The following is an 11,914-nucleotide window of genomic DNA, read 5'->3' on the forward strand; positions in this document are numbered from 1 at the left end:
TCGAGATTAGCATATAGTCATTAACAAGCAAGGGGATGATAAACAATATGTATGAGAATAAGAAATTAATTAGCTTATAGATTTTGAAAGATATATAAAACCAACATATTGGGAGAAACGTAAATAAATATTGTCTTTTTAGAACTTGTAGTGTAACCTAAGTAAGGAGCCTTAAATATTAAATATTTTAATGTTAAAAAATTTAAAGTATAAATAGAAATCTCATTAAACAAATTTCATTTTTAAGTTACACGTCTTTTTATAAATTGTTTTTCTCTAAAAATTTTACTTTTCTGTAAGTTTTTCTTGTGTTGGATCATCTGTTTGAAGATCATAAGGTGACAAAGTGATCATCGCTATAAAGTCTTGAAGTTTATCTAAATAATTATTGCAAAATAATAAATTAATTTTTACTCTTTTATCTAGTTTTCATTTTTTTAATGCATGTGATCAATCTTCCATTACATTTATCTTATTATTATTATATTTGTTTTACTGTTATAGTTATCTTGCTATAACTTTAACGGTTTATGTATGCTTTATGTTTAATTATTTTAGTTTTATTAAATATTTGATTAATTATATTTGATTTATCTTATTATTATTATTATATTTGATTATTTTTTATTATTTTAGGATGTTATTATTAATGTTTTTAATTGAATAAATTAATATAATATTATATTTACATGTGAAGGTAACGAAGTGGTTAAGGGGAGGGAACCAACTGGGCTTCCCGTAAAGTTTTCATGGGCCTCCGGAACAATTGGGCTGCTTCAGGGATTGGGCTAGAGCCAGCCCACTGACACCAACTACCGGTGACACATTAGCTTGTGGTCCCATTACAACCTCGAAAGCCAGAACAACGTGAAGGAGGAACAGAGACAAAATTACTGTACTAATTTTCCATGTTGTGTTTATTTGATGATATCTACTTGTTAGTTTTGCAAGATGTCATTTGATAAAGTATTGTTTGACACGATGCTCAAAATATTTGCATGCACCAATCCAAGTGCTACCTCTGTATATAGACAGGACCCTGACTCATCCTTTTACCACTATTTTAATTTCTTAGTTTCCATATTCTATTCTATTAAAACTTTTCTACTTTCTGTCCTTTTAAATCAAATTGAATTAAAATTAATTTACTAAAAACTACTAAACTTCATAATAATTATTTATTATAATTTGAGATGTCTAATGATACGAGTCATCAATTATCATTTTATTTTCTAATATTTTAAAAATACAACTTGTTAATTAAAGTTTAATAACGATTTGATTTTAATATTTTTAAAATTTGAAATTTAAACCGAATCAACATAATTAGGAATAGGTTTAATAGTTTCAGATAAATTGGATCCAATATAAAAATCTGTTTAAAAACTGCATACTTTTGTCATTAAATGAAATAAACACCAATTTTATCGCTAATTGCCTTTTATAATTTAATAAAAAGCTATTTGATTTTATCATAAAAATAATAAAAGCATATACTACAAATTTAAACAAATCATTAGATTCAGTTGACTTAATTCAGATTAAATTTACTTAAACTAAAATTTTAACTGTTTGTTTAGATGAGGTAATTCTAAAAAGTAATTCAATAAATCTAAAATTATTTGAGTAGTTTGGATGAAAATATTAAAAGAAATTAAAATTTAAAAGTTTATAGTTAATGAATGAAAATTTCACATCTAGTAATATTTACAAGACACGTAGTACATACACATATAATTTAACTAATATGTCTTTTAAGTTTAATTTTAAAATTTTATATTTTAAAACTAATATTTTGATAGGAAATTTTATTTTAGAAGAAAAATTTAATTGCTTTATTTAAACAAGAAAATAAAACAAAATATTTTATTTGTTCTATTCTTAAATAAAACATAAAAAAAGTGGTAAATCAAGATAATTAGTTTAAATTCTAAAGTTGATCCAAATCAATAAGATATTAAACTATTTAATATTTTTAATTATCTTAGATCATCTGTTTTATTGGATTTGATAGACTTCTTCGATAAAGGTTAAACAACTCTGTTTACTAATACTTACTAATAATTATTACTTATCAATTTAAATTACAGAAAATAAATATTTTTCCTATACTATATAACTTAAAATACTAGTTAAATATATAAACAAATATAAAAGATAAAAGATGTAAAATGTATATATTAATTTCATTTTATGATATGAAAGTATATATTTCGTTAGTTAGTTTTAAAAATATAATCCAAACTGCACAAATTACTGGAATGGTGGTTTTTCTTTAATCTCAAGCAAACTGATCGAATACAACATGCAATAGAGAATTGTGATGTTGTGTTTGTTACCTCATTATGTCGTGTGTAACGTTGGGACCTAAAAGAGAAGAGTAGTCGAACCTAGTCCTTCTCTCGTGTTGGAAATTCCCTGTTTAATCTAACGACTTCACTCACACGATACGCTCTTTGATCCTTCCTTCCTTCCTTCTTTGCAAGAGAGAGAGTTTGGTTCATCGCCTGCAAGAAGCGTGTGGCACTGGCATTCCTTCCCGGAGAAGATGACCATCGACTTAGATTCCATCGCTCGCAAAATCGACGTTGATAATTGCATTCCCCTCCGCCACTACTATCGGATTGCCGATAACCTCCTCAAGCAGGTGAAACGCTCCTTCTATTTCCGTTCTAAATGCTTTTCGTTCATCCTTCATTACATTAGGGCTTTGCAAGATTATCGTCGCCAGAACTTTCTCCAGCCGCAATAGGATCCTTTCGTTTATTTGTTTCTAGAAACTCTCCATCGGCGTTTCGCTACCTACAATTAACGAATTCCTGCGCGGAGGAAACTTCAATCCTCGCGGCACCTCGTGTTTGTGACCGTGTGTCAAATTCTTGCTATTTAGGATCAGTTTAACAGGCTCTCCTTTCTAGCCCTAGTTATCCATCAATGATACATTACTTAATTAAGATGTTTTTATGCGACCGGAACTTGTTCATCTTGTAGCTTGTCTCATCAAACTGTTATAAAATCGATATAAAATTATAGAGCAAAAAATGAATAATGACAAATCACGGTGAAATGTGCATGTTAGTGGCAGAGATGGAATTGAGTATGTTGCGTGAGTGCTTGTGCTTTGTTTGGTGCCCTAGTACACAATATCGAAACTGTTTAGGAATACCTGTGGTTTGCTAACTTCATTATGCTAACCTGCAATAGAACTAGTTCTGAGTTTTGTGTGGAAGTAGAGCAGTTTGAACTTTGTTGTATATACGTTGCTACTGTTGTGATTAATGAATTTTGTTCTGTCCACAGGCAAGTATCTACAGGGAGGAGAATAACGTAGTTGACTTGTACATTATACTCGTTAGATTTTTAAGGTAAAATATGGAAGTTTCTTGGAATCTCATTACGGTGGACTTGTTAGATTGCAGTTAATTTGAGTTAACATTTTCATTTTTTCCCTCACTGTTCCAATTTTTGATAATCTTTTTTCAAGTTTGGTTTCTGAAACTATACCGTATCATCGAGATTATCATGCTTCGCTGCCCAATGAAAGAGCAGCTTATAAGAAGGTGAGAAATTGCCATGCCACATTTTACGGTATATGTGTGGGTGTTTGTTTTAGTTTTTTATTCCTATATTTGATTTTGGTCTTGTTATCCTTGTCTATCATTTTCCCATTACAGAGATCACGACCTGTATTGGATGAGCTTGAATCTTTGAAGCCCGAGTTTAAACGCCGGGTGGAAAAATTAAAAGACTTGCATGGAAAAGCTTCATTGCCCAAGGAAAATGGCTTTAATAAGGCTTTACAGAGTTCTGTAAATTCATCTTTGGAGTGGCCGGTTGTCAATAAAAGTAATAACTTGAGTGTGGATTTTAAACAGGTGAGGACTCATGATATTTTAGTATAAATATCAGGATACTGAAAATTCTCAATCTATTTGATCTTTGCCATGGTATCTCAACTAGTTTCAACACCAAATGCTTTAAAAATTGTGTTAGAATTTTCTTATTGATTACTTGTCCCATTTTTTTTTGCGTTAATGTGCTTGAATTCTGTTCAGATTGTTTATTGTTGTGAATTCTTTTTTCCCAACATATCTGCAGCCTTCTGGTTTCGGTTCACACTCTTCATGGAATTATAATAGTATGTCATCATCAGATTCCATGCCTATTGATAAGCAGTTTCAGAAACTGTAAGTTTTTCTACCTATTCATATTCTACTATTTTGGCATATCTACAATTTACACTTGGTTTACTAATAGGATCAAATTAATTTTATGAGTGAATGCTTTTGGGTTTTGGTCACTCTGGTACATGGCTATGAAAATTTTGAATTGAGATTGCCCCCCCCCCCCCCTTTTTTTTGCTTCCATTTTTGTGTGCAATTATTTTTGCTTTTGTGCATTTATTCGTATAACTGGGTTTAATATTGTGGGCTAAATAGCAGACACTCCTTCCTATCTGCCTCTCCCCATTCCCACCAAGCTTCTATTTTTGTCTGCAATTGATTTTTCTTTTGTGCATTTATGTAGAATTTTATGAATGGATGTAATATTATGGGCTTAATAGCTGACACTCCTTCCTGTCTACTTCTCCCCATTCCCACACAAAAGGTAAAGAATAAGCATGCAAGATAATGAATAAGAGTGTTTTGTTTTAACAATTTTTTCATGTTATAGGTTGGCAGAAGATATTATGTTTACTGCTTCCATATCTGACTGGATCAAATTCTAATGATTTATTCGTATGTTCTGATTGGTTAAATGCTATTTCAATTACTTGTGCGATTTTCATTCAGCACATTTTAGTATGTAGCACACTTCTGTTTTTCAGTGGGATATACGTTTCTTGTTATCCTTGTGGTTTGAGGAGCTTCTTGAACATTTTCACGATATTTCAAAAGAAAAGAAGGTTGCAACATTGAAATAAGAATTGTGATTATTATTCTTTTGATGGCGCAGATCTCTTAGTCTACCTGCTCCAAATAAGGAGACTTTGTCCAGACACTCATTTTTAGGACCAAATGGCCTTCGGGGCCAATGGCTTGGACCTAGTGCAGAAATAAAGGTACAATTGAAGCATGACTTTCTTGTGCTATCTTAACATGGATTATCTCTCTCATATTTGTTGAAATATAGGGTTTTAGATATAGATGGCGCAAACAACAGAATAGATATTGAATATTCTGTAAGATGTGATGCTATGTATTACAAAGCATATCTGTTATAAGTCTAATCCTTATTTATACTATTACAGGATTCAGTGCTAATTAAATGAGGAAATAAATCATGATATATAAGTAAACATTGGGAATCATGAGATAATCTAAGATACAGTAAAGATACTATGATATAATTTTCATATATTCTGTCAGTATTGATGTTGGACATTGTGCAGGTTCAATATCCAAGCAGTGATCTCGCACACATGATTGATTCAAGGTTTGACATTCGTATCCTAATTTGAAATCGAGTTCCATGTCCTTTCTATGTTTCATGTTCGTGAAATTTTGCTGTTCAAATTGCATAATTTTCATGTTTTTACTATTTATTATTTGTGCTTTTGTAGTCAATCTCAGTCAATTATAGTTAAAATTATTCTTTTAAAACTCTCTTTTTTTAATATGTTTCTCATTGTGAGTTTTTAATGGCATCTGACTGTGAAAAATGCTGAAATTTGAATGCCAAATATTGTTTTCAGGCGTGCTGTGTTTAGTTTTGTAACTAAAATATAAAAAATCCCACACACTTACGTTTTTTGTTGTTCACACTGATAGCCTGAATCCAACTGGGCTGTATGACATTGTGGCAATTAAAGATGTCGATCAAGGACCAGCTACATCCACCATGGACGCAGTTCTCTCCTTGGATGATGGAAGATGGTTGCATCCTTCTGTTGAGTCTGGTTCTTCTGTCGTAACAGAATCAAGGGAAGACCCCTTACAATCGCTCAACATCAAGCAACCTTTGCCACCTCCTGTTCTTGCACAGGTGCACCCACAATGTGCCCATATTCCTCCTTCAAAAGTTGCAGATCCAAGACCGGGACCTGCTAAATCTTCTCATGATTCTGAACTTGGTCCAACAACATATCAACACCTACATATTGTAAGCCTTTTTTAGTTTTGTAGTTGAAGTGTGTGACTTATATCTAGGATTTTGTTGGTCATTTATTATGACTTCGTATTTGTGAGCTTTGATTCTTCTAGTTCTTATACCCTGTGAAAGTTATAATACCTTCACTCTATGTTGCAGCCTGTCAAAATGATGCAAGATTTTTTGAGATTAGCTTCACAGAACACACGGAAGAACTTAGAGACGTGTGGTGTTCTTGCAGGGTCCTTGGTAAGAGATATTGTTATTCTGTGTGCTTCCAAGTTTCAGAAAATCTCTTCGATGATGATTTTAACAGTTTTTGTACTTGCAATTTTAATGTCTCTAGAAAAACAGGGTATTTCATATCACGACACTTATAATCCCAAAGCAGGAATCGACCTCAGACTCGGTAAGTTAATGTTATGTTTTTTTTTTTTTTTAATTTATTTTACAGGCTATTAAACTCCATCCATTGTAATTCCATGGTTAAAAAGCTTCACTTTTCGCATTTATCTTCAACTATATCCTGACAGACAAAATATAAAATTAATATTGCTGTGAGGTTGTTGCACACAGATGTGGTGATTTGTGAATCCTGCATGATTGGTAATTATTTGTATGAGATAATTTCGTAACATTTGAGTTGAAAAGCTGCTTCAACCTCCAATGTTACTGTAAATTAGAATTATTAGCCCTTATTTAAACAACAAACAACCAGTTATTTTGTCAATTTTAGTGAGTTACCTTGGACTTTTATTGATTGTGATAGAGATCCCTTGGTGCTGCTGAGTTGTACGTGAAGAATGATAGGAAGAAAGTCTGGTTATTGTATGGGCTGGATGGGAAATACTAAAACTAATAACCTGCATATAGCAGACTGCCTATATAGCAGGAAAAAGGATGAGAAGGGTATATGGTTGGTTTAGTTGGGCTAAATGCAATCTTGAGAATCACTTTAAGATTTCTAGTGTATTGTTATATGCGGCACATTATCAAGTATTCATTCTATTTAGTAGATACAAAGAACTGTTATTTTCACAGTTATCGAAGTTTTTCTTCTACTGTCTGATTTTTATTCAGCAATGGTGCATCTAATTGAATTTTAATATCCAGTGTTCAACTTTGAACGAAGAAGAAATATTTGAAGTTCAAGACAGCTTATCACTCTTTCCTTTAGGTTGGATACATGTAAGTGCCCCATTACTCTCGGCTGTTGCTTATTCATTCTTTTAGTTATATCCATGCGTAAATATTATTCTACCCTGGATGGTGAAAGCAAAAAAACTTGATGTGAAGCATTGACTTTTCTGATTTTGTATCTCCAGAATTCAAGGCTTCTGATTTCAATTAAAAGTAGTTGCCAAAGAATTTTTTGTTGCTGTCATGCTTAGAGTAGTAAGGATAAGAATTATTCATCAATTTTGATAGAGACTTGGAATTAAATTGGTTACACTAAAATGATTAAGTAATTTACTTTATTCGGTAATTTCAATATGATTAATATTACACAGATGACAAAAAAGTCCTGAATTTTGGCAGTTTGTGGGGGGTTATTTGATAAAATAAAGTGGTGGGAGTAGGGACCTCGTGCAAGAGTTAGCAGGCATGCCAATTGCTAAATCATTTGGTGATCGCTTCTGGCAAAATAATTCTGCCCGTTACATTTTTGCTTTAAATTTTGCTTTGAGGAAAGCAGAAAAACATAATGCACTTGGTGCCGCAGATGAGTAGTGGTAAGAATTAAAGGATGAAATTCATCCTTTTCATTCTCTTTACCTGCTGGGACTTTGGTTGATGTAAGATATTTAATAGGAAAATGAATAAATAGTCAAAACTATATCTTACTATTTGGTTCTTGGCAAAGATTTTTCTCTTTTTTGTTGTAGTTGCTACACCCTCTCAAATCTTTTATCTTTATTCTAAAGATGACCTTAAGTTATTAACTGATGTTTTGATGAGTGTGTCAATAATATTAATATGATTGAAGATAGCAAGCCTTCTAATTTCAAGCAAACTATATTAGTGTCCTTCTGTAGCTCTTACCTTCTGTTTTTCTTTAACCCACTTTAAGTTCGCAAGTTTTAAGTTTCAGTATTTATTTTATTTTTTTCGACTTTTCAGACACATCCATCACAAACTTGTTTCATGTCTTCAGTGGATCTACACACTCATTACTCATACCAGGTAATAGATGCCACTGTAATTTCAATTTCCTGGTTTTTCACATATTAAGCTGGTAAAGCAGTTGTTATATAGCCTTCTATGTTTGACTGTGGGGCTTAGACAAGAAACGGTGGCCGTAATGCTAGATAGTTGATTTCTTGTTATGGTGATGTTTGTGTAATTTTTAGAAGATGCAAGAGATTTGATGATGTCATGCTCTTTAACCTAATTTGCATGAGAATTTAGGGTATAATGTATGAAGGAAAACGGCCTAATAACTTGGATTATGTTAGTAAAGCGACAGGAGTACAAGCTTTATTTTCTCAATTTAATAGAAGAATTTGGAACAATCAGCAAGTGTACATATATTTCCTTCTAATTGTACCTAGCTGTATATTTGTGGCTTCGTTTCAGATCATGTTACCAGAGGCAATTGCTATTGTCATGGCCCCTACAGATACTACTAGGTAAGTTTTACTAGCAATTGTGTATTTCTTTCATTATCTTTGCAGCCAATTGTGTATTTTGTCATTATCATTGCCAGATTAAGCAAGGAAATATATACATAACCCTGATCAGATTCGGAGTGTTGACCGTTATTTTGCATAACTTTTTTCCAAAGAACATGTCAGACACTTTAAATCCAATCACAAGATCTTAGATTGGAATAGGGAATGATTTATTTCTTTTTCTAGTGATTGATGGAGTAAAGATCAAAAGAATATGCATGAATTTAATGAGTGATTTCTTTTTCTTATCTAATTTACTCAACCCATGTTGTGTGTTGCTTGTCAAGGGCTTTTAATTCATAGATCATCAATGATGTGCACTTTTATTGGTCTAACCATTGCAGTATAAAAACGATAGAGTTATTAGATGAATCCACGGAAAATATATGTTAAAAAGTTGTAAGTATAATTATCTCATAGGTTGCTACTACCTAAGTTTTCCCCTACCCCAAGTCCCAGTCTTGTAGTTGAACCAATTGCCTTTAATTCTACTGTTTTTTGATAAATATTTGCCTTCATTCTGTCTTCTAGGAAGTTTTCATTTCGTAATAAAATGTCTTTGGCATGTAGAGACTAACTGATACCTGCGTATTGATATTTTGGTTCTATAAGCTCTACCTTAGAAACTATTTGAAGTTTGTCTATCTGCAGGGGTTTACCTTTGATATGGAAATGAGAAGTCTAATGCTCTATTTCAATATGGACATAATATTATAAGCTAGTTTATTTGAGAAGAGATGATTTTGATTTTGATTTATTTGACTTTGCCACTAATCAGAACTATACATTTATTTTGGCACTGCAGTCCACATGGCATATTTCATCTATCTGATCCAGGTGGTGTTTCTGTAATTCGTAACTGTCAACAACGTGGATTTCATCCCCACGAAGAGCCTTCGGATGGAAGTCCAATATATGAGCATTGCTCTCATGTCTATATGAACGCTAACTTGAGGTTCGATGTTGTTGACCTTCGAGAGCGATGATTGATTGAGAGTGATGAATGTCTGTAGACAGGTTACAAGAATGGTGATTTACTGGATCTTTTCTATCAGATCGCAATGGTATGGGTGGATTCTTTTGTATTTATGAATTGAGAAGAAAATTATTAATCGCCAATCCCTCCATTTTGTATTATATCTGTGAACTTGTGTATATGTTACTTTATACCAGGTGAAGGAAATTAGAAATGTAACTAAATTACTTAACATTTCTCATAGTCTTGAATACAAAACATATACAATAGTTGTTGGCGCTTTCACTTTGGTACTACCATTAAAAATAGAACATTAAATCGTAATTTATGTTTTAAACTTCATATTTAATTATAAATTTCACAATATTATTTCATTTTAGTAAAAATTGAGGTGAGGTTTTTTATTTAATTTACATTCTGCATAATTTTCACTTTCTTCAAATTTAACTCAATAAAGGAAAAGGGTATTATTTGATTTTAGGTTAAATAGTTGGTTTAACAATTGTTATGTTTTGTTTATAATATAATAAGAAACGAAAAATTACAGTTCTATATTAATTTTATCTAAATTTTGTTAACGGTTAAGTTAATGGAACACATATTTGATGTTCATTAATTATTATGTGTTTATTTGATAAAAAAGCTACTGTTAATATGCAATTATCTATCCGTAGAATAAGTTTTTCTTTTTGTTTCGTAATTGTTTTTTCAATGCTAATATATATTGACATTTTCACTTGAATAATTTCTAAATATCAAACATATCTTCAATTATATTAATTAGTAATGATAAAATTTAAACAAATTTAATATAATTAAAATTATTGTACTAAGATTGAAATTTATTTAATTAAATTAAAAATAAAATGTGTAAATATTTATTATTATATCTATTTTAATTTTAATTAAATCACTTTTTAAATTAATTATTTGGACATTAAAGTAAAATATTTTATTTTTAACTCTTATTTGTTCACTTTAGAGAATATAATCTTTATAGGTGCAGACTATCGTTTGTAATAGACAGGCTATATAATAAAAAGTAATAATTTAAAGTTTTAGTTAAAAATTGTAGAAGGAGAAATAAAAATTAGATTTAATTACGTTTTCCCATTTAATTTGGGTTATTTTAATTTTAATTACCTAAATTTAGAAAAGTTCGTTTGGTTCCTTAAAATTGAAAAAAAAAAAACTATAATCTTAATTCCTAAACATTAAATTTCAGGAGTGTTTATAGATAAAATCGTATTAATTTTGAGGAACTTAAGAACCTTAAAAATTTAGAAAATTTAAAACCAAAATTACTTAGAATTTCAAGATTAAAAAGATAGTTAGCCCTAAGAATAACAAATTTACATGACAAACTACCGAAATTCCCTTATATTATGTAACTTAGGAAGTAATTTCGGAAAATGTGATAGATTTCGAAATCCCGTTGATTTTTTGTTTTTTAGTTTTATTATTTTAATTTTGTTTTTAATTTGTTAGATTATTTTTTTTAATAATTTTTATTATTATTATTATTATTATTATTATTATTGAGTGGTGGAGATATTATGTTAGAGTGATTATATTGTAAAATGGAATATTATTCTCTTAGCATGAATTCTCTAGTAAAATCAAATGTTGTGTTCGATTTTCTTTTTTCGTCAATAAAATAATAAAGGGAGTTTACACAAATAATTTTATAATTAATCAAATATTTTTTTTATGTAATAATTGAATGAGTTAGAGAAATTATATTTCATCTTGAGTTTGTTTATATAATTATAAGATTTGATAAGACTACTAATGAACCTAGAAGAAAAACTTGTCTTGTTAAAGTGTGAAAGGGGATAAAAAATATATAAAATACAAATCTAATATTCAGTCAAGCATATGATACAAGAAAATATGAATATTTTTTTTAAGTTGATAAATAAGGCAAATTCTAATAAAAATATATCTTCATTGAATGTAACATGCAGAGTTCACAACCATAATATAAAATTTAGTTGATCACCCATTTGTTGAAAGGTTAATACCATTGAAAATGAATTCTTTTATTTTAGATTATATAAGTTGGAATATAAATTTTATATTTTAAATTATACAATTTCAAATTTTGTTTTGCACTTTTAATTATATAATTTACAATACAAAGGAGTTATACCATCTAGAAGGTTGGGATTGTATG

The 11,914-nt window shown here is 30.3% G+C and overlaps 1 protein-coding gene across 1 annotated transcript; it reads left to right on the forward strand.

Annotated features, from left to right (window-relative positions):
* Positions 1-2,308: 2,308 nt before the first annotated feature.
* Positions 2,309-10,023, forward strand: AMSH3 (associated molecule with the SH3 domain of STAM 3). Its single transcript, XM_047318759.2, has 14 exons — positions 2,309-2,647; positions 3,301-3,365; positions 3,485-3,560; positions 3,675-3,875; positions 4,099-4,187; positions 4,957-5,062; positions 5,393-5,436; positions 5,772-6,102; positions 6,250-6,339; positions 6,437-6,499; positions 7,204-7,278; positions 8,212-8,274; positions 8,668-8,720; positions 9,568-10,023. The coding sequence occupies exons 1-14, from the start codon at positions 2,549-2,551 to the stop codon at positions 9,746-9,748; spliced, it is 1,536 nt and encodes a 511-aa protein (XP_047174715.2). The 5' UTR covers positions 2,309-2,548; the 3' UTR covers positions 9,749-10,023.
* Positions 10,024-11,914: the final 1,891 nt, after the last annotated feature.

The sequence above is a fragment of the Vigna umbellata genome, chromosome 1, assembly GCF_029865625.1.
Source record: "Vigna umbellata cultivar VRB3 chromosome 1, Vumbellata_1.0, whole genome shotgun sequence".
NCBI classification, from domain to species: Eukaryota; Viridiplantae; Streptophyta; class Magnoliopsida; order Fabales; family Fabaceae; genus Vigna; species Vigna umbellata.

Coding starts and splice junctions, on each gene's coding strand:
- AMSH3 (XM_047318759.2), top strand. CDS start 2,549: ATGACCATCGACTTAGATTCCATCGCTCGCAAAATCGACGTTGATAAT. Junction 3,366..3,484: donor ATACTCGTTAGATTTTTAAG/GTAAAATATGGA, acceptor TCTTTTTTCAAG/TTTGGTTTCTGAAACTATAC. Junction 6,340..6,436: donor GTGTTCTTGCAGGGTCCTTG/GTAAGAGATATT, acceptor TAATGTCTCTAG/AAAAACAGGGTATTTCATAT.